Source organism: Sapajus apella, unplaced genomic scaffold (genome assembly GCF_009761245.1).
Source record: "Sapajus apella isolate SASKATOON/1434 unplaced genomic scaffold, GSC_monkey_1.0 scaffold43, whole genome shotgun sequence".
Taxonomy (NCBI): Eukaryota; Metazoa; Chordata; class Mammalia; order Primates; family Cebidae; genus Sapajus; species Sapajus apella.
Window position 1 is genome coordinate 11,428,012 of NW_022436983.1, and position 22,655 is coordinate 11,450,666.

Genomic DNA, 22,655 nt, shown 5'->3' on the forward strand with positions numbered 1-22,655 from the left:
GCTTTGCAGAATAAATGCATCCTAACAGGGTGACTGTAAAGGGGCTTTCTCGTAGGCCTTTTGTATTGCAAAGTCAAAATATGTTCCAGAGAGCAGGAAAGATGCTCCCATGGAGTAAGTTGATGTATTTTGATGGCAGAGAAGTTTGGGTGAATGTCAGGTGTTAGGTATCGCTAGTGTGAGGAAACATTGGGGAGGATTTTTTCTGTCATTTATACTTCCAGCTTCTGATGGCTGGTCCTGATGTTGGAGACTCTCTCTGCTGTGCTAGGGAACCCTGAATCCGCATGCATACCCCTCTGAAGTTTGTTTTCCTCCCTTTACTGCAGAGTGTCTCAGCCTCAGCACTTTTGATGCTTGGAGCCAGATGACTCTTGGTTGTGGGGCTGTCCGTCATTGTAGGGGCTTTAGCAGCATCCCTGGAGCCTACACACCAGATGCCAGTAGCACAGCCCCCTCCAGTTGTGACAGCAAAAAATAACCCCAGCTTGAGAGCCACACTGCTTTCTTCCTTCCTCCCCTCCTTCCTGTATTCCTTCCTTCCTTCCTTCCTTCGTTCCTTCCTTCCTTCCTTCCTTCCTTCCTTCCTTCCCTTTCCTTCCTTCCCTCTCTCTCTCTTTTCTCTCTCTCTCTCTCTCTCTCTCTCTCTCTCTCTCTTTCTTTTTTGAGACAGAGTCTCACTCTGTCAGCAAGCTGGAGTGCAGTGATGTGATCTCAGCTCATTGCAACCTCTGCCTCCCGGATTCAGGCAATTATCCTGCCTCAGCCTCCCAAGTACCTGGGACTACAGCCTCACACCACCATGCCTAGCTAATTTTCATATTTTTGGTAGAGACAGGGTTTCATCACATTAGCCAGGACAGTCTCGATTCTTGACCTCATGATCTGCCCGCCTCGGCCTCCCAAAGTGCTGGGATTACAGGCGTGTCAAACCACATCTTTATTTTATTTTATTTTTTATTTTGGAGACAGAGTTTCACGCTGTCACTCAGGCTGGAATGCAGTGGCTCGATCTCAGCTCGCTGCAACCTCCGCCTACTATGTTCAAGTGACCCTCCAGCTTCAGCTTCCCAACTAGCTAGCGAGGTTTACAGGTAGGCGCCACTACACCCAGCTAATTTTGGTGTTTTCAGTAGAGACAGGGTTTCACCATATTGGACATGGCTGATCTCGAACTCCTAACCTCAAGTGATCTGCCCTCCCGGGATTACAGGCTTGAGCCACCGCGCTGGCCTTCCTTGGACCATTTCTAATGGCTGCTGGAGTGGAGATGTGAAATCTCCCTGGGCCAGTCGGGCTGTTGCCCTCATAACTAAGCTGCCCAGCTTGAAGAGTCTGAACTCTACAGCTTTGGTCCTGCAAGGACGGCCCATTCCCTCCTTCTTCAGTGGGAAAATGCTGCCACCTGAGTTCATTTAAAAGCGATGCTGAGAATGATGGTTTAATGCAATAAAATAAACAAATGGAAAAAACAAAACAAAACAAAACAAAACAAAAAACCCGAATCAAACCAGAGAGCAAAGCACGGCCGCATTCAGAACATGTCTTAAGACAACAGGTTCAAGGAAACAGCGTTGCTCCTGAGAAAATCCCCTTTGCAAATTTCCAGGCCCTTTCGTGCCAAAGCGAGGTAATCCAGTTTAATGCAAGTTGCCTATTTGGGAGAGAAAAATAAAAGACCAAAAATTTAAGGATTCCTTTATTCTGCTTTTAGCTTCTGTGCTCAGCAATTAATTCTTATATGCTAAAGGACTTCTGTGTTTATGAGGCATTATTATTTAATGTAGGCCTATTTTAAATTGTAATTTTTTTCATTAAGTTGCCTCTTTTTACTTATTAAGACAAGTTTTATAACCTAGCTTATGCTGTATTCCTTGAGTAATAACTATTTTTCTTTTAAAATATTCGTTCATAACCCATCATCCATATTTTAAATTTTATTCTAAGCCAGAGATGCCTCCCTGTTGCTCACGCGTCTTTCCTCATGATTCTGAGTGATGCCAGATCCTCTGCCAGTTTTGCTTTAAGTCTCAGTGCAGAAAGCAAAACAGCAGCCACTGGTGACTGCCCAGCCTCTGCGCTCCTGAGGCCCACCTGGAGCAGCCAACAGGCTGGGCCATCTGTCCCACGGTGTTCCGTAAAGCAGGCTTGCTGGGAGCGGCCGATGGGGAGCACGGAGAAATGGGGTGGCTGCAGAAGCTGGAGCATGGCAGGGCGGTGAAACCCAGGTCATCTGCGGCAGCACAGTCCCCGGGTGCCAGCACACTGCTGGGGTCCTTGCCTGGGCCATCTCTTTGCACCTCTCCTCGGGCCAGCCCTAAGAAGTAAAGAGAATCCTCCCATTTTGCAGAAGTGGAAACTGAAGCTCAGAACAGCGACATGACTTACTCAGGGTTGCAAGGCTGGCTTGTGATAGAGCCAGAAGCTGTCCCCAGCTCTGTCTGATTTCCAAGCCCAAGGTCATAATCTCTCAACACTAGTGGTCCTGACAATTCTCTTACAAGCAAGGAGACCGAATGTTCTGAACAGAACATTTCAGAACACCTTCCCTTCTGTTTTCTTCTTGGTACCACCATTGTCCTGAGAAATGAGTACCATGAGCTTATTTTTCAGATGAGATGACTGAGCCCCAGAGAGGAGTAGGAACTTGGCCTCCGTGTCCATGGCAGGATGAAGGGCTAGCCCAGGGTCTTCTGCTTCAAGGTCTGGGCTGCTTTCTTTTCTTCCTGCCCCAGGCTGTGGCTTCCCCATTGCTCACTGCACCACCAGCCCAACGCAGGGGGTCCTGGCCCCTCTGCCCAATATGTCCCCAGCCCTGGAGAGAACACTACAAAGACAGCCGGGGCTGTCAGAGCATCTCACAAGCATCCTGCGTTACATCGGTCTCAGCCCTCCTCCCGCTCAGCAATTTCAGCTGTTCCTTGGATGCAGGATTGACCCAGGGATAAGGAAAAGGGAATTCCCCTCACCCATCACCAGTGACACGGAGAACATTCCAGAGGGTGACTGCAGGCTGTCAGACGAAAGACAGAGAAAAGACACTGGCGTGGTAGGAGGGTCACGGAACTGTGCTTTACGAGACAGGGGTCCTGGTTTCGGTTGTCTGTTAATTGGCTCTGTGGCCTCGGCCTGGGCCTTTCTCTTCCCTGGGACTTGATTTATCCATCTGTGTAACAAATGGGTTTGAATTCCAGATCGCGAAGTCCCTGGCCTCTGCCATGGGAAACCTACTTCGGGACTCCAATTCAATGACGGTGTGGCCAGTCCCCCTGATTTATTTTGTTGCTTATTCATTCATCTTATTCATTCATTCACTTTTTTTCAACCAAGAACTTTATTGACTACCTACTGTAGGCAAGGCATTAGTGGAAGGTAATCGTGAAATAACTGCTGTGAAAACCAAATTTCAGCATCTTAACACAGTGTTATTTTATTTCTTATTCATATCAGGTCTATTGGAGACCACAGGAAGACTTGGCTCCATAAAGTCATTCAAGTACTCAGGTTTCTTTCATCCTTTCATCTAATAATCCACCCTCTGCCAAGTCCTTAGAGCCCTCCCTACCTGGTGAGGAATGGAGAGAGAGGGCGTGCAGGCACCATGGGAGGTTTCCAGGAAAGGCCATCACATTCCCCTGGATGTAGTCACAGATCCCTGCCAAACTGCACGTACTGACCGAGTAGCTGGGAGGGAAAGGACATGGAGTGTGGGGAGCATGCAGCCATCTGCCTGGGTCTGGGGATAGTACACACAGCACAGAGCAAGGACCATGTGCAAGAGAGAAGCTTCAGACCCCAATGTGACCTCGGGTGAAGGAGCCTGGGACAATCACAAGAACGTGAGGTCCCAGGTGAACCGGAATTGGCAGACCCTGCACTGCGTCCTGCAGGAAGCTCTGTCCTCACCCCTGAATCTGCTGCCTAAGGAAGGTTTTCCCTAGTCCCATCATCTTCCCTGCCCAACACCTGAGAGGCCTGAGGACTGACTGAGCAAATCCTGCCCTTCTCCGGCCTCATTGTCACCCATCCACAAAATGGGAAGAAAAATGGCCAACATTAACTTTGCAGGGAATTGGAGGAGCATCAGGTGTCTGTCTGCAAAGGGCTATAGAACAGCCTTCCCAAGTCTTCTTTTTTTTTTTTTTGAGACGGAGTCTGGCTCTGTCACCAGGCTGGAGTGCAGTGGTGCAATCTTGGCTCACTGCAACCTCTGCCTCCGAGGTTCAAGCGATTTTCCTGCCTCAGCCTCCCAGGTAGTTGGGACTACAGGCGTGTGCCACCATGCCCAGCTAATTTTTCTATTTTTAGTAGAGATGGGGTTTCACCATGTTGGCCAGGATGGTCTTGATCTCTTGACCTCATGATCCACCCGCCTCTGCCTCCCAAAGTGCTGGGATTACAGGCATGAGCCACTGTGCCCGGTCCAAGTCTCCTTATTAATAGTATAACCATATCATTATCAATAATGAAATGCAAATTAATAATAAACAAACTAATGATAAATAATACATACATCATGAATAATACATTAATACTACAAGCTTTTGAACATCTATTGCCTCTGACAAAGGGGAATTTGATGAGTTTGCTGGAGATTAGAGAGGGGGAATATTTCAAAAGAGCCCGGGAGGCTGGGGCAGGGGATGGATGCCAGAAAGCGCTGGGGACTGCTCCATTTTCTGCAAAGACTGCAAATCATTTGAGGTCCCTGGTGGCCCAGAGCTAAGCTGACCTGTTAGAAGAGGTGAGAACCAGGAACCTTGAGTGGGCTGCTCCCCCTCTGATGTTCTTTCATGGCCCAAATTTAGGGTGGGAAATCCGTAGCTCAATAAGGTAAAAAATATCCAGCCCCACCAAAGTTAGAGTCCATGGTCCAGACGAGGCCAGTTGGACATGCCTATCGTATTAGTTGTTTTCATGCTGCTGTAAAGAATTACATGAAACTGGGTAATTTATAAAGAAAAGAGGTTTAGGCCAGGCACAGTGGCTCACGCCTGTAATCCCAGCACTTTGGGAGGCCAAGGCGGGTGGATCACTTGAAGCCAGGAGTTCAAGACCAGCCTGGCCAATATGGTGAAACCCTGTCTCTACTAAAAATGCAAAAAAAAAAAAAAAAATAGCCAGGCATGGTGGTGCACACCTGTAATCCCAGCTACTCAGGAGGCTGCGGCTGAAGAATTGCTTGAGCCTGATAGGTGGAGGTTGCAGTGACCTGAAATCGCACCACTGCACTCCAGCCTGAGCAGCAGAGCCAGACTCCATCTCAAAAAAAAAAAAAAAAAGGTTTTAAAAAGGTTTAATTGATTCACTTCTGCATGGTTGGGGAGGCCTCGAGAAACTTACAGTCATGGAGGAAGGTGAAGGGGAAACAAGATATGTCTTACATGGAGGCAGGAGAGAGAAAGCAAGGGAGAAAGTGCCACACTTTTAATCCATCAGGTCCTCTAAGTTACTCATTCACTGTCACAAGAACAGCATGGGGGAAATCTGCCCCCATGATCCAATCACCTCCCACCAGATCCCTCCCCTGACACGTGGGGATTACAATTCAGGATGAGATTTGGGTGGGGACACAGAGCCAAACCATATCACCTATACAACTTATTAGTTCATTCATGGATTCATTCATGGATTCATTCATTCATTCATTCATTCATTCATTCAGTGTGGCCAGCAGCATGCAAAGCACTAAGAATGTAGTAACACAGACATGCATTTGGCCTCTCAGGGGCTCCCAGTCTACTGTGGGAAACAGACTGGCAAAAAGGTGTCCCTATGAAGTGAGTTAGGGCTATGGTAGATGCTGTGAGAGGGCCACCCAATCCAGGTTTGGGAATGCTGGGCATGGGATAGGTGAAGCTGGAGTGGTCTTTGGAGTAAATGACATCTAAGGTAAGACTTGAAGGATATAGTGAAGTGATGGGGGCAAAGTGAATGATCTTCCAGGCTGAAAGAACAGCAGGTGCATAGACCCAGTGGCCCGAGGCAGCCTGGCATAGTTGGGGAGCTCTAAGTAATTCAGGATGGCTGTGGCTCAGGGTGCAAAAGACAGAAGGGCAAAGGATAAGCAGAGCAGGAGGCAGGCCCATGAGTGGTCCTGTATAGGGGTCAGGGGTTTGGACTTCATCCCAAAGGCAACAGGGAGACAAAGAAGGATTTGGATGAAGGCCAGGACATGAGCACACTGGGTTGCAGCCTAATCCACATTGCTCCAGGGCTCCATGGCTCACAAAGCCATGTAGGTACAGCGTTCATGCCTTGGTTCATTCATTACTTTGTTTGTGCAGCACACTGACTGAGCACCCATCATGTGCCAAGCATCATAGAGAGGTACATACCAGGTACCCGGGCCTAAGGAGTGCTAGTCTGATGCCTGAGACAGACACACAAAGAACAGCATGTTATATTACTATGGAATGTGGATGAGTTGTGACTGAGGTGTTTACAAAGGTCTATGAGCTCAGGGGAGGGTGTATCATCAGACTCATATAAATCAAGGAGGGGGTGACGGTCACATTGAACCTGGAAGGATGCAAATTTCCCTAGGTGAACTCAGAGGAGAAGGGCGTTCCAGGACGTGGAAACTGGACAGGGAAAAAGAACTGGAGGGGGTTGGAAGGGCTGATGGGGATGCTGCAAGGCAGGCAAAGCCACAGTGTGAGACTGATTGAGTTGGAGGGGCCAAGAGAAGCAAGCTCATAAGGGACTCAGTTGGCCATGACAGAGTCTGAACTTTATCCTGAATTGGAAGGCAATGGGGCAGGGAAATTGAATGGCATTAACCAGACAGGTGGCATCATCATATTTGCATTTTAGAAATATCATTGAGACTTTAGGGGGCTGGGTACCTTAGAGAGACAAGTTTGGGAGCTAGAAACCAGTGAGCTGGGTGTTGTAGAGTTCCACTGGGAGATGTGGAAGGGCCAAACTAAGGCCGGATTGGTGCAGGGTGGAGCAGAAAAGACAGTTGTGAGAGCTGTTGGAGAATCAGAATTGATCCATCTTAGAGACTGATGACCTGTTAGTTTTCTCCTTCTTCATGCAGTGGCTTTCTTTTCTTAAGAGACATTGCTCACCCCCGGCCCCACCTCTCACCCTTGTTTCTGCCAACTAGGAGGTAGATGGCTGGGAGCGCCCATTAGTCCAGCATGGAAGAGTGTATTTCACAGAAATCTCTGTACCTGCCTAGAAGATATGGTTGCAGTAATTGGTTGGTTGTAATAATATTATTACAATAGTAATTACACCGCACTGGAAACCAGGGAGGCTGTTCTTAGAGCCAAGATAAGGTATTTGTCTTCATGAGATGAGGTGACCTATTTTCTTCATGAGTGGTAGTGCATGGAGCTCCTCTTATCACATGGAGATAAATTCCAGACCCACAGCAGGGGGAGGGTGGTGCAAGGAATTTATGTGGCCCTGACTGTCATGGTCCATCCCAGCAAGACCTAAAATGCAGCTGATGGAGCTGCTGCCGACCATCTGACCACCCATCTGTTGAGTCATGTTATGGTCCATGATGGGTCTCTTAGGAGACAAGGGTCCTGAATAGCCCCTGACAGGCCAATACGTTCTCTTAGAAGACATGAGTCTTGGCACTACTTCTGCATTTCCAGAGACAGAGTGGGCTGAGACCCTGTCCCTGCTCTCAGGAGCTCCTAGTCCAGTGGGAGACACACCTGCTGCCTCGCTGAGAAACCGATGGGTGACCCATGTTGCTTTTCAGTTTTCACTAGTTACTTGGTATCAATAGGTAATGGTTTGAGTGACATACGACAGACACTTCTGGGCCAAGATAACTGGTCCAGAGCTGGGTTCAGAGGACTGTATGTCAGAGATGTTGTGGAACAAATTGGCCAGCCCAGCCACGAGTCTCTTACAGTTCCAGAAATGTGCTCAGTCAGACACATCTTCCTGGCCCTCCTCGCAGCCTTTGCTGGCTTTGAACTTGAAAATGGTCTCAGGTGGCTCAAGCCTGTAATCCCAGCACTTTGGGAGGCCGAGGCGGGTGGATCACAAGGTCAAGAGATCGAGACCATCCTGGTCAACATGGTGAAACCCCATCTCTACTAAAACTACAAAAAATTAGCTGGGCATGGTGGCGCGTGTCTGTAGTCCCAGCTACTGAGGAGGCTTAGGCAGGAGAATTGCCTGAACCCAGGAGGCGGAGGTTGCGGTGAGCCGAGATCACGCCATTGCGCTCCAGCCTGGGTAACAAGAGCGAAACTCCGTCTTAAAAAAAAAAAAAGAAAGAAAATGGTCTCAGCCATCAGTCTTCCTGCTGCTCCCTTGTGGCTGCATTGTGTACTGCAACTATAGCAGGGTGCCTGACCCTGCTACACCCCAGCAAGACTCCTTACGTACTTCCTGGCCTCTGTCCCCACCACCCACTATCCACTCCTGTTTTTAGCTTCTCCATTTGGAAGCAAGGGGGAATGAGTTGCCATGAGGGTGTGGGAAGAGTACTGGACTCAGAGTCAAAGAGTCTGCCTGCCAAGCCTGGTTCTCTGTGATGGTGAGGAAGTCACTCTGTAGCTCTGAGCCTCAGTCTCCTCACCTGTAGAATGGGGACACTATCCTACAGGGTTGTAATGGTAATCAACGAGCTAGTAATTACAGAAATCATTTGAAAACTGCCAAGCACTGGTCACATGTTCATTTTTTCATTCCCTCAATAAACATTTATTGGGCTCCTACTAAATGCTAGGCACTGCTCTAGATTCTAGGGTTATATTAGTATTAGTCCATTCTTGAATTGCTATAAAGAACTACTTGAGACTGGGTAATTTATAAATAAAAGAGGCTTAATTGGCTCAAGTTCTACAGGCTCTGCAGGAAGCATGGCTGGGGAAGCCTCAGGAAACAACAATCATGGTGGAAGGTGAAGGGGAAGCAGGCACATCTTACCTGGCTGGAGCAGTAGAAAGGGGGAAGCTGCTACACACTTTTAAACAACCAGATCTCTTAGAACTCATTCATTATCAAGAGAATAGCCAGGGGAGTCCACCTCTATGGTCTGCTCACCTCCCACCAGGCCCCTCCTCTAACACTGGGTATTATAATTTGACATGAGATTTGGGTGGGGACCACAGAGCCCAACTATATCAAAGTAGTAATTAAAAAATGCAAAATCAAGGACTTCCAGCTGAGATGGAGTAAAGGTGAGATGGAGTAAAGACAAGTCTCACTTCATCTTTCACTAATTCAAAACCTAGGAAGAATATATGGACATCTATTTGAAAAATCTGAAAAGGAAATACTAGCAGATAGATTGGGGAAAAACACCAGAATCAAAGTGCCACATAAAGAACGAAGATAAATAAAACCTGCAGTCTTACTAGGTAATACTTAAAATGTTCAGAATAGAAACGAAAATCACTGGACATACAAAAAAACTCACGAAAATCTCAACTCACATGGGGAAAGACAATCAGGAGTCTACAATGATGAGATGGCACAGATGGTTGAATTATCTGACTGAGATTTTGAGGCAGCTATTATGAAAATGCTTGAATAAGTGATCAAAACACAGTCTTGAAACAAATAATAAAATAGAAAGGCTCGGCAAAGACATAGAAGATGTAAAGAAGAACCAGGTGAAAAACTAGAGCTGAAAAATACAATAACCAAAATAAAAAACTCACTGACTAGACTCAGTAGCAGAATAGTGATGACAGAGGAAAGAATCAGTGAACCTGGGGGTCTGGATGGCGAGTGAGAGGTGCCAGAGGAACCTGAGAGCTAGGCACGGGCCAGACCTCCCTGCTGTGGGGGATGTGCAACTTTTCCTATGGAGCAGTGGGAAGCTCCTAGAGGCCCTAAAGGAGGCCAGGGCATGCATTTTAGAGAAATGATCAGGGAGCATGAGTGACTGCAGGAAGTCCATGTTGCGTACTTGGTCACCACCACCACCACCATCTTCTGAGAACCCAAGAACAGCTGTGCTCTGAGGAGGGGGTTCCATTCACTCTTATTCAGCCTTATACCACCAAATCAAGGGAGGCACAGTTACCCTTATTATCCAAATAGACACAGAGGTTTAAGTGAATTAGCCAGGGCCACCCATGGGCCATGGGGAAGTTATAACAAGGGTGATAACTCATCTCAGTTTTCCAGAAACACTGTCAGTTTTAGGTGCTGAAAGTCTCCTGTCCCAGGAAACCCTTTCGTCCTGGGTAGATCAGGACATGTGGTGGCTCTAAAATAATTTATGTCTCTTTTCAGAGACAGGCCCATGCTCCTCTCATGGAAACCCTTTCTGACCCCATCCGCCCTGGGGTCAGACCTCAGCCATCCCCCTGGACGCCATCCTCGTGGAGCTGGGAAAGGGTGGGGAGCGATGCCGGGGTGCTGCCAGGCAAGTTTCTTGGTGGAGGAGCCATCTGTCATCACCTCATTAGAAGGGTGCCAGGTTCCTAAATATTGCCAGTGATTTTGCTAAATATATCTTAACAGGAATGGTGTAAACGCTGTCAGAGATAGAGGGGAGAGTGATGGCGCCATTCGGGATGATGAACTGCTTAGTTAAGATGGATCCATCTCCACTCCTGATCCACTTCTCGATACTGTGCTTGGGGACGGGGGGGTGCTCATTCATCGAGGCTGATTGGTGGCAAATTTAATGCCCTGAAAGACAGAGCTCCGTCTTTGGCTGGTGGCTGAATAGTTGGTGGATTTGCTTCTCCAAGGAATGGCGTTGAGTTGTACCCAAAAGGAAGGTGGCAAGGTTGCCTCTGCTTCTGGCCTCCCAGGTTCAGGCTGAGTTAGCATCCGATATGGGGTTCATTGGAACAGGAAAGCCCCCATATTCCAGCTCCCTTCTCATTTTACAGATGAGGAAACTGAGGCCCAGGGAGAGGGACAACTTGCCTGAGGTCCCAGCACTGGGTGGTAGTGCAGCTGAGACCAGAACTCACCTCTCCTCTGCTCTTCACCGCTGTGCTCCTGGCTCCACCACCCACCTGCTCAGCTGTGCCTCCTCATTCCCCGGGGCTCCATAGGAGGAATGAACCCCAGAGTGTTTCCATTCAGAAACCCCTCCTGGAAGGCCCCCAGCAAGGGCCTTCTTGAGCCTCCTCTCACTGGTTTTATGTCCTCTGCCTCAGGAGAGGATCTCACTTTGTGGGTCTCCTGACTTTGACCCCAGCCTGGATGAGATGTCTGACTGAGCCGGTCATTTCTGAATCCCCTCTTCTCCCCAGTCAGCTTCGAGATGCCAGTCTCTGCTCTTTCCACCTCTATCTTGGAGCTGTCTTTCCTAGACTGGACAGTGGAACGCTGGAGGGAGTACAGGCCAGGGAAGGAGGGTGGTGGGAAGCGTGGTGCCGCCTCGCCCTGATCCGGGAGGTCTGATTTGCAGAGCTTGTGTTGAACGAAGCCCTGGACCATGCTTCACCCCTTTGGACCCTGTGATTATTCCTGCATCCATGTTACACGTGGGGAAACTGAATCCCATGGAGGTCCCATTACGTGCCCTGGTCACTACTGAATGCTAGAGTGAGAAACTAGAACCTATTGACTGACTTCAAATTCTGGGGAGGTACGTGGGTGGGGAAGAGCCGGGAAGGATGGGGAGGAGATTCTCAGGAAAAGAACTAGTACAAAGTAGGAGGAAGATGATGGCATTTTGTGAAATAAGGGAATATTAATCGGACCTGGAGGAGAACTTCTCCTGTGTTTTTCTTTCGGAGACAGCTCCCTTGCTATCTGAACCCTTGCCATCTCCTCTCCTGTGTCAGTCTGTGTCTCAGAGGTGATTTCTCACCTGTGATCCAGGTGTTGACTGGTGCTGTCATAAACCTGGTCTGGCACATCTGTTGGAAAATCACCTTGCTTTCTGCCTTCTCCCTCCCCACCCCGGCCAGTGAACCCACCTCCAGACCTGAGGCTTAGACCCCACGCATCACCTGATGTTTGCCCTGGCCTTAGATAAGAAGGGTCCCAGGAGCCCATAGCTCATCGTCAGGCTGTGACCTCAAGCCCTGAGGCAGTGGGGTCTCCCTTCTTCCCACCATCTCTCATGCGAGCCTGGCCCCAACCCCAGCCCGGGTCTCTCTGTTTACGGTTCCTGTCACTCAGTGTGTTGTTCTGGGTCAGTCCTTTCCCCACTCACATGATTCAGCTCCTGCACTGGCTGCCCTGCCCTGCCTGAGAGCCGGGGATCTGGCAAAGACTCAGTGGCAACCGACCGCGCTGCAAACTGGGGGATACCACCCAGAATTCCCAAGAGACCCTAGAGAGTCCTCTGCTGCAGGTGATAGCAAGAGGTGGCAGAAGGAGATTGGCTTTGGAGTCAGATGGCTCTGGGTGCAGATCCCAGCTTGGCTGCTCCATCCACACAGCATGGAACGAGGCGCTCCACGGCTCTGAACGGTAGCTCATTCCTGTCTGTGACAGAGACGTATTTACAGGACGGTACAAGGATCCAAACTGCCTGCGCCCACGAACGCTCAAAATGCATCACTTATTGTTTTCCTATTTTAATACTCTGCTGATATTAGTGGAACTCACCTTCCAGAAGGAGAGGCAGATGTGCAAACAGACAATTGCACTCCAGTGTGACATACTCATGGTTGCGGCGTCGTACAGACACTGGCTGCTGCCCGAACTGCTCAAAGAATGGGAGTGAAAGTGCTCAGAAAGTAGAAGAGACACGTGCTCAGGCAAGGAGTTTTCAATCCTTAGGGCGGAACCCGCCTCGGCAGCCTGGAAGCCCCACTCCTTCAGCTTCCTGCGGGGCTGAGAAGGGGAGTGCCCAGCTACCAGCATTTCTCCCCGCCGGCTGTTTCCATGACTCCAAGTAGGGGCATCCCTGGAATGGAAGGCACCGTCGCTTCTGCCTCAGTTTACAGCATGTTTCCCGATGTTTGCTTTCAAGGACTGCAGCAGGGCTGAGACTAGGGTGAGGCTAGCCAGGCGCACAGTGGGTAACATTCAAGGAGCCACCCCTCCCTCTCAGGTGGTGCAATCCGAGTGAGCCTGTCCTTTCACGTCGCGCTGCAGGCCCCTTACTTGCCTCACCCTATTCCCTCCCATGCCTGGCTCAGGTTCTACAAGATGCTCTGAAAATGATGGGCTCCAGAGTGTCAAATATTACGACAAATTTCCCACTCTGGCCCAAACTTGGAGCGTATGCACTCTGAGCACACAGTCCAGCTTCAGAGCCTTTGCACTTGACATGTCTTCTGCCTGGAATGCTCTCTCCTCAATACCCTCATGGCTCACACGTTCCTTTATTCCAGCCTCCTCAGAAGTGCCTCCCAGGGCCCCCCTGGCTAAGGAAGCCCCTCCCCATTATCCTCCATTGCTTCACTCTGCTTTGTTTTTCCTCATTATGTGGATCACCACCGGACATATTTTCCATCATTTATTTGATTGTGGGCTCTTCTGCTAAAATGGCAGCTCCTTGAGGGCAGGGATGTGTCTATGGTTATGACATGTCCCCAGTGCCTACAGTGGTGCCTGGTACAGAACAGATTCTCAATTTTTTTCATGCATAAAGGAAAGACAGGAAGAAGGAAGGAGAAAAAGTTCAGAGAAGTCCTGAAGGGAAGAACAGGTTTAATGATACTTCACCCAATATTCCTTAAAATTTGGATGATGGAAATCATTTTTCCCTACCAGATATGGTGGTTCATGCCTGTAATCCTAGCAGTTTGGGAGGCTGAGGCAGACAGATCGCTTGAGGTCAGGAGTCCGAGACCAGCCTGGCCAACATAGTGAAACCCCATCTCTACTAAAATACAAAAATTAAACAAGCATGGTGGTGCATGCCTGTAATCCCAGCGACTCGAGAGGCTGAGGCAGGAGAATTGCTTGAACCCGGTAGATGGGGGCTGTAGTGAGCTGAAATTGCACCACTGCACTCCAGCCTGGATAACAGAGTGGGACTCTGTATCACACACACACACACACACACACACACAGAGACAGAGAGAGAGAGAGAGAGAAATCATCTTTCCTCAAACACTGTTTAGAAGTTCCATATTTCCATATTCTCTGCACACTCTGGGAAAACTGTCTTGTCTTAATCTGTCAGAGCCACCCCATTCCTACACACACCTTTTTTTTTTTTTTTTTTGAAACAGAGTGTCACTCTGTCACCCAGGATGGAATGCAGTGTCATGGTCTTGGTTCACTGCAACCTCCACATCCCGGGTTCAAGCCATTCTCTGCCTCAGCAGCCCGAATAGCTGGAATTACAGGCACCTGCCACCATGCCCAGCTAATTTTTGTATTTTTAGTAGAGATGGGGTTTCACCACCTTGGCCAGGCTGGTATTGAACTCCTGACCTCATGATCCACCTGCCTTGGCCTCCCAAAGTGCGGGAATTACAGGCATGAGCCACCGCACCCAGCCTGCACACACCTTCTGATTCACCTCTTTCTAAGTCTGAGTGCCTGTGCAGTAGGCTCTCTGATCTCACCTTGCCTGCCCCTGTGAACCCGACTGCCCAAGTAGTGTGCTGCACCTGGCAGTGTTCCTAACACTACAACCCAATCACCAGAGCTGCGACCACTCCCCCACTTGCCCTCCCCACCACCACCACACTTACACTTGTAATTCCCTCATGGCTCGCCAACAAATGGTGACCCTCCATCCCGCCCTGCCTGCCTCACAGGCGACACCATCTGCACCCACCTCGGGCTGCTCAAAGATTTATGCATCTGAAAATATGTCCTTCCCTCCTCTTTCCAGTGGGAGGAGGACCTTCTCGAGCCTTGATCTCATCAGCCATCTGGACTGATGCTGCTCAACTCATAACTATATCTGCAAAGGTGAGAGAGAGTCCGAGGGAGGGCGGCCCCACTGAAAGATGGAGCCACATGGCTCAGAATTGTGGTCATGGGGTCAGGTCCTCAGCTCCCATCACGGCCCCTGCCACAATGCTAATCCTCCATCTCTAGGCCTGAGAGAAAAAAGTATGCAGGCTGCAGATGCCACTTTCTCTCACCTCTTCTGAGAGGCTGTAATAAGGCGGTGGTTGTCATGGAGCCCGAAGGCTTGGGTTTGAATGCCAGCTCTGTAACTTGCAGCTGTGTGATCTGGCAGGGGACCTCACCTCTTGGTTTGCCCTCAGAAAGTGGGAATCATAACAGTTCCTCTCTCCTGGGAGTGTCGTGATTAAGTGAGTAGATATATATCATGTATATCAAATGCTTAGCTCAATGCCTGGTACAAAGCAGGTGTGGACATGCAAGCCGTTGTCACGATGTTGCAGTTGGGCGTGGCTTGCCCTGACATCTCCCTTTCCACGGGGTCTGTCCTCCTGAAGGCGGCCTCCTTGTTTGTCATGCTCCATGGCCAGGATGATCCAGGCGGGATCAGGTTTCCTCTGTGCCATCCCACGGCCCCCCATCTGCCTACCTAGAGGCCAGCTGGTCACCTGAGTGGTGACTGTGCTGGCTGTTTCTGTCTCCTTGCCACTGCTTGTTCCTGGAGGGCAGGGCACTGCCTGGTTCCTGGATCCCGGCTGGGGGCCTTCACAGAGTAGATAGGCGTGAACCGGAGCTGAGTAAATGAGGAAAGAAAGATCCAGATTGGTCCTTCTGATCTTGGAAGTTGGACCGGTTGGCTCTGGTCGTGGCTTTCTTGGACCATGTGGGCTTCAGGGCTATCCAGGAGTTTGACCTCTGATCTAAGTTAGAGGCCACCTTGGGGTGAGCCCTGTGCTTGCCCCTCACCCTGGAGACCAGGTCCTGAAGCCTTGGGCCATGCGGGTCCACCCTGACTCCAGCTTCCAAAGTGATCCTGTCCAGGTCGATGCTTGCTTGTTTTGTTTTCTTTTCCTGAAGGGTTGTAAGCATTGAGTTCCAGGCAGGGGTCGGGCCCGCGGGCTCCATCTGCTCAGCTTGCCTGCACAATTGAAACCTTCGAACCCATCCTGGCTAGTTTTCTCATTAAGACTATTGGACTGGATTGATCCATTAGATCGATGACTGGACGCCCGCCAGCAGGAAGCCGATCAGATGAACCTGGATGATCAGCTCAGGAATGAGGTTCCCCTGAGAGCTGCAATGAGGGTCCAGCCCTCTGGGCTGGGGCTGGTGGAGGCACAGGGGTGGGTTAGAGGCCTCACCAGACTGGACTTCGTTGTGGAGAGAGCAGTGTCCCCAAGGCGTGCCTACCAGGGCAAGCGTCCCAGTGTCTGCTCCAGGCACTCCCAGGGGCAGGTGGTGGTAGTCGGGGGAGCATCACCCGGTGTTTGCAAAGAGTTGAGACCCCTCCCCAGTAGTCGGCCCATACTGGACTTCTCCAACATATCACCACCGCCGTGACCAGGGCATGGACCTGACCCTCCCCTTGGGTGGCAGAGTATGCATGATAGGAAATTTGGGTGTTAAGGAAGCCACTGGAGGTTTTCCAGGGCTCTTGTTTTACCGGGAGTCATTTGTTTATGAGGTTGGAAACAGATGGGTATGAGCACGTAGAACACCGTGTCCCAATGCGTATTTCCCAGATTCTGGCTGCTGCATAGGATGGTGACGGGGCTTAAGGGGTGGCTAAGCAGCCCATATTCAAATAGGTTTGGAAATGCCAAGTAAATAAATTTCAGCATTCATTTTCTGCAGGACTGAATACATGAATCATGAATACCACAACTCTAAAAATGGGTGGAGGGGCGATGCTGGAGCACAGAAGCCTTCTCTGGGATATCTTACAGAAATACATTGAGGCACTTTGTGGAGGTGCCAGCAGGTCCCACCTTCAGGGGAAAATGTGTCCCAAGCAGAAGTGTTTTTGGTTTGGAGGGATCCACTGAAGCCAGGAAGGTAGCAGAAAGGGAGATGTTAATGAGAGGGAAGAAGGAGGCTCCACTCGGGCCTGCTGTCAGCATTCACAGAGACCACGGTATGAACAGCACCCCCCACAGTTGTGCAGCTACAACCCCGACCTTCCCGCCTCTGTCTGCTCTCGCCCCAGCCCCGCCCTCACCAGCTCGTGCCCTTACCACCCCTTTCTCCTCTCTTCCGTAGGCTACTTGACGGTCAACATTGAGCCTCTTCCCCCTGTGGTGGCTGGAGATGCTGTGACCTTGAAGTGTAACTTCAAGACAGATGGGCGCATGCGGGAGATCGTGTGGTACCGGGTAAGTCGCCACCCCTGCCCCCTCCACACCCGTGGCCAGGGCTGATGGGAGGGTCCTCAGAGCCCTCCGGACACCATCACTGGCGTGGCTATGTCCTCAGCCCTGACCCAGTCCTGAGCTGTCCTGGACCTCTGCCGAGCTCCCGTCCTCTGCTGCCACCCTCCTCGGGGATCAGCCTTCCCTTCCACCCTCAGGACGGATCTGGTTGCTGCCTCCTTTGTGCTCCTATTAAGCCCCTACTCTGGGGAAACCCCATTAGGCAAAGTAGAAGTTACTGAGAACACCCTGGGCCCTAGGCATAGTGTAATCATGAAGCGATGTCTGATGGTGGAATTTTGCGCATGAGACTTTGGGTAATGTTTTTGGCAGGAAAGAGAGAAAAACAGGAAGGCACCCTGCCTTTTTTAAAATCAAATCACACAGATAGTCTGCCACCTAATCTGACTACATATAGGACTAATCCTGGTGTCTGGCACCATCTGAGAAGGGAATTGGTTAGAGATGAGCAGTACTCACCTGCCTAGGGCCCAGGTGTTGGCACCAGGAAGAGCAGCTTGGAGTCTTGAGCACAAGTGGCCATTTCAACCACTGAACAAAATCTTCTTGTGTCTGGATGGGGCATCCCAGCCTTGTATCCCTTCACCACAAAGGAATTGGGGCTGGGCCCAGAAGGTCCAGCGGGCACTGATGCCTTTCTTGCAATGCCATGCTCAAGTGTGCACAGACAGATGTGCCACCATCCTGGGGGAGAACTCCTCTTCCATCATCTAAAAATGGGTTGGCAACATTTTTTGGTGAAGACCGAGATTGTAAATATTCTCCTGTCTGCCGAACACACAGTCTTGGTCACGGTTACTCAACTCTGCTGGTAATGGTGCCAAAACAGCCACTGACAGTGTGTAAATGAAGGGCACGGCTGTGTTCCCATGAAACTCTACTCATGGGCACCAAAGTCTGAATTTTGTATAAGGTTCATGTGTCATAATTTCTCCTTCTTTTTACTTTTTATTAATCATTTAAAAAGATGAAAACTGTTCTTAGTTCGTGGGCTGCACTAAACAGTCTGGAGGGTGATTTGGTTGATGGGCTACAGTTTGCAAACCCCCGATCAGAAGCCACGCTTTCCTGATCTTTGTCACCCTTTCTTCAAATCAAACCAATGCATAGCACAGTGAGGTGGAGCTGCTCTGGAGGGAGTGATGGAGCGTGGAAGAGAGCACGAGGAAGGTGGGGTGGTGGGCACAGTTTGGTGATTGCGAATCTAGAGCTGGCTGCTCTGCTCCTCGGAGGTGTCACCACATCTACACACAGAGCATGGAAACTCGATGTTAGAGGAATCCCTGGGGCATACCTGCTGTTCATGGTCTTGACTCAGAACAACTCTGCTCAGTTTCCTTCTTATTCTTGGTCCAGGCAGGTGTGCTCTGAACCAGCCTGTCGTGGTTGCTCTGCTTTGCATTTTGGGTCTCTGATTCATGGTTTGCTGGTTGGTGTTATTTTGTTGGCTGTGATCTGCACTCCTTCTAATCAAAAATCATGTATTTCAGCATGGCAGTCTCTCCTGCTTAGAGTTAATTCTAGTGCCCTCCATCCAAGCTCTCCAGGTAGCCTGGGCCTCATAGGTGTGAACCTCACATCTGGCAATCTAAAGGGTCCCAGCCTTAGGGAAGGGTGCCATTCTAGATAGATCAGTGGGCCCAGAGAAAGCCAAGGCATATGTTAAATAGTGCCATGAACTGAATCACTAAGAGGCGTATTTACAGGATATGGGAGCTGCTTGGCGGACACAGGCTGCACGCATCTCATTAGCACCTGGCAGAAGGACAGGGATAAATTAACTCCAGCTCACTGCTGACGATGGGACCACATCTCTTCCTCAGCCATCCCATAGATGGGATCAGAGGGAGGGGTGGTGAAAGACAGATAGAAATATGGAGACCCAGTGGGAACAGTTAATGGAGCGAAATGGAAGGAAGCGTGGAGATGGGAAAATAGCAGTGGGCACCTCATTGCCTTCCGAGGTCTTGAAGCAACTGTCCTCCCTCTGGTTTGAAATTGAATGTTACCATAGTCACAGTGGTGAAAATCTCCCTGCAGAGGCTCCTGCTGGAGTTATGGGCAATGCCAGTGCCACGCTGGACGCGGGTGTAGAAGCCAGGAGCAGGCTTCCACGTGGCTTGACTAGATGCTCTTGAAGATGGGAGCAGGGCTGGGGCAGGAGAATCCATGTCCTGGACTGGACAGCCTGGGAGGGAGACCCTCCTGTCTCTCGCACCGTCTCTCTCTCTGCCTAACCTGTGATGCCACTGGCTGTTTTAAGAATCGCTGCCATCTCTTACCAGTGTCAGGCCCCGCAGATTCGGCCATGGTAGGCTGCACTAATTAATTTATTTTATTTCATTTCACATCCTTTGACTGAGGGCCTCTGGAGCAGGGGTATGCAGATATATGCAAATCACATGCAAATCGCCCACTCGAGCCAAATGCCTGGGCCCCTGTAACTCTGTAGCTGGACGGAGGTGGTGGTTCAGTGACTGGTTACTGTCCTCAGGTCCCGGGGAGCCCACGTGCCCTGCCTATGGTGGGAAGGATGGGGGCAGAGGACAGAAGGAAATTCCAGGGAAGGGCTCCGTGCGGCCAGTTTTTGCCTGCTGCCACTCTAGCTTTCCCTAGTGACCGCCTCTCTTCCCAAGAAGGCAGCTGAAGGGAGAGAGATAAGAGCCTACCAAGATGGGGGGCTCTGGGACTCAAGGTCAGGGCGGGGCTTCCAGAGGGAATGGGAGGAGCAGCAACGCGAGCTCCAGTCTCCTTCTCCAGCCAGACCCTCCTCTGACCCCTTCTTCCCCTTCCAGACGAACCCCCAACTGTGGCTTCCCTCCCCATCCCCCTCTCCCCACAGCCTGCCCCCCTCCCCCAAGCAGGGAGCTGCCGAGTGCTGTTTGTTTTCGGTACGCGTGTTTGCTTCCCGTCCCAGCTTCCTTTCTCCATCCTCCGTGAATGGGCTTACAGAGCCCGGCTTGGAGGGAAATGAATGGATTACACAGGCCCAGTCAGGATGGCGCCTCCAACCCCGTTAGAAGGAAGAAGCAGGGCATTGTGATGAGGCCGCCACTGCCTGCTCAGCCCAGTGGGCACAAAATGGCTCAAAACATGTGTCAAGCCCAGCAGCCTCCCCTCTGGTCTTAAATACTTTAACTCAGCACGGGGATCACCCTGAGCTCTCAGAAAACATCATGAATGCATTGGATTCTTTGGGTAAATCGGGGAAGCTGATGAAATCGTCTGAAGCTACAGGGATTACCTAACCTTAGTGCTAACAAGACCTCCGGCTGGATATCTGGGAAGGTCTTGCTTGTGGACCCCTCAAGGGAGGCGAAGGAGATTGGGCAGAAGTGGCAAGAGCCTGATCCTTGGATATTTTACCCCCATGGTCTGGCCAAGCAGGAAGGAGCTCAGCCCGTTTGTAGAATAAGACGTCAAAACGATGAAAATAGACTCAAGAAAGTGTGTGTAATCATAGCCCCTGGGTCTAGGTTGTCCAGTGTGGTAGCCACCTGTCACACGTGGATGTTTCCATTTAAATTAAATCAAATTACTTTAAAATTCATTTTCTCAGTCAGACTAGCCACAATTCAAGTGCTCACTAGCCACCTATAGCTGCTGGCCTCCATATTGACAGATGAAGTATAGCACATTTCCATCACTGCAGGACGTCCCACTGGACAGCCTGCTCTAAGACATGGAGATTTTCTTCTGCAGCCTCTGGAATACACTATGCTCACCTGACAAGAGAATGCAGTGAATGCTCATGAGTCAGTTTTCCAGGCAAACTTGCCCTGATATGAATTTTAGTAAGATGAATCTTATTTGGTAAGGTGCCATCATTAGACTGTGTGTGTGTGTGTGTGTGTGTGTGTGTGTGTGGTGAGGGAGGGTGAAAAGAGGGAGATGGTCGTCATGCTCAAATCACTTCTTTGAAGAGATACAGATGTCAAGAGAGCTGTGAGCCCTCTGAGGTGCTGGGTATCATAGTTGTCTGTTAAAGCCCTGTTCAACTTGAGGATGCTTTTCATCACCCCGCTCTGCTTTCCCCACTGTTACATGGGTTCAGCTCCAAGATATGAGTGTCCAGGCTTCATCTTCACAGCTCATGTAGATAAGCTCCAAAGACGCTTCTTTTTCTTTATCTTTCTTTTTTTTTTTGCTAATAGAGTAGGGGTGCAGTTCCATACTTCACCAGGAGGAGGGCGTCACCTAATAACTAACCTACCCTAGCGCTTAAGTCAGGACTTGGTTGGAGAAAATGAATGATAAATAATGTTCTTTACTTAGTCCCTCATATCTATTTACATCTGTAACTGGGGACTTTTTTAGTAATGCTGTTTATACTAATTTGAGTGGCTGACATTATTGAGCCTTTACTATGTGCGAGCGTGAGGCTGTGTCGCAGGTGATGTTGCCTTCCCTGACTTCTCCAGAAAGCTGTAGGCATGCCCTCTGCCATGAATCCTCTCTGTGGGTCTCTACGCCAGTGCTTACCTTGTCGTGCCAAAATACCTGCCCCTGGACCGTGAGCATCTGAAGAGCAAAGACTATGCCTTTTTCCTGCTGTATTCTTAACACCTAGAGCAGAATCACCTTGCTAAATTAACAAATCATAAAGCTATAAATACAAATGCATATGCACCTGTTGACACACCAGGCTGTGTAGCCCTCTTCTGTCTCATGTGGGCATCTGTGTACTATTGATAGTATCAGTCAGGGGACAGGGAGTGTGAGTCTTTGGATACGCTGGGGACTTTGTGAAGTATGAAGGAAAAGGGAACATTCCTTATTAGGAAATACTATCTAAACTCACTTGGTTGGAGGCCACCTGCCCAGCAGGCAAAGCCAAAGTTCTGTTTATATTGTAGAACTCCATTAAACAGCCACAGAGAATCATGGGAGTTTAACCTTTTACAGCAATTTTTATCATCCCTCCTTTGTTTTCGCTCCTTCTTTTACAATTTGTTCCCAGGAGCTGCTCTGGGCCCAGGTTACAAGGCCACAGAAAAAAGAGCCAGATAGAGAGCGAAGGAGATCCACAAACAGCGATACATCCCTGCTTTCAGTACTTCCTTATCCAACCTTTTTCACCATGTGGGAAGATACGTACCTGGGTCTGTGTTTTGTGGTGCAGAGGTGCAGATGATGCAACCTAGCCAGCATGATCTTCCCCTCTGGGTTCTGCTGGATGCCTCTGCCATGAGGGTTTGTGTTCGCTTGGGACCATTTGAGAGGAATTGTGACTGGGGGCTGAGGTAGGAAGAGAGAGGACTTGGGAGTCAGAATACTTGTATGTGAGTTCTGGTGTTTGACCTTGGGTGGTGACCTAACCTTTCATCCTTTTAGAAACTTCACCTGAAATTGGGCATGAAAACATGCGTTTCGTAAGCTTAAATAAGATAATATCTGCAACCAAAAGAGCCCAATGTTTGGCTCACTGTGGCACCTACTCAATGATAGCCATTTTCCTATCATGGCTCTTGATAGCTTACAGGATCGAGAGAGGGAAATTACAGAATA

General features: G+C 49.8%; 1 protein-coding gene across 1 annotated transcript in view; it reads left to right on the forward strand.

Annotated features, from left to right (window-relative positions):
* Positions 1-22,655, forward strand: part of IGSF21 (immunoglobin superfamily member 21) — a 272,851-nt gene that overhangs the window by 97,977 nt on the left and 152,219 nt on the right. Inside the window, exon 2 of the mRNA XM_032300592.1 lies at positions 16,978-17,090. Coding sequence (XP_032156483.1) covers positions 16,978-17,090 — 113 coding nt within the window. The remainder of the gene's footprint in view (positions 1-16,977; positions 17,091-22,655) is intronic.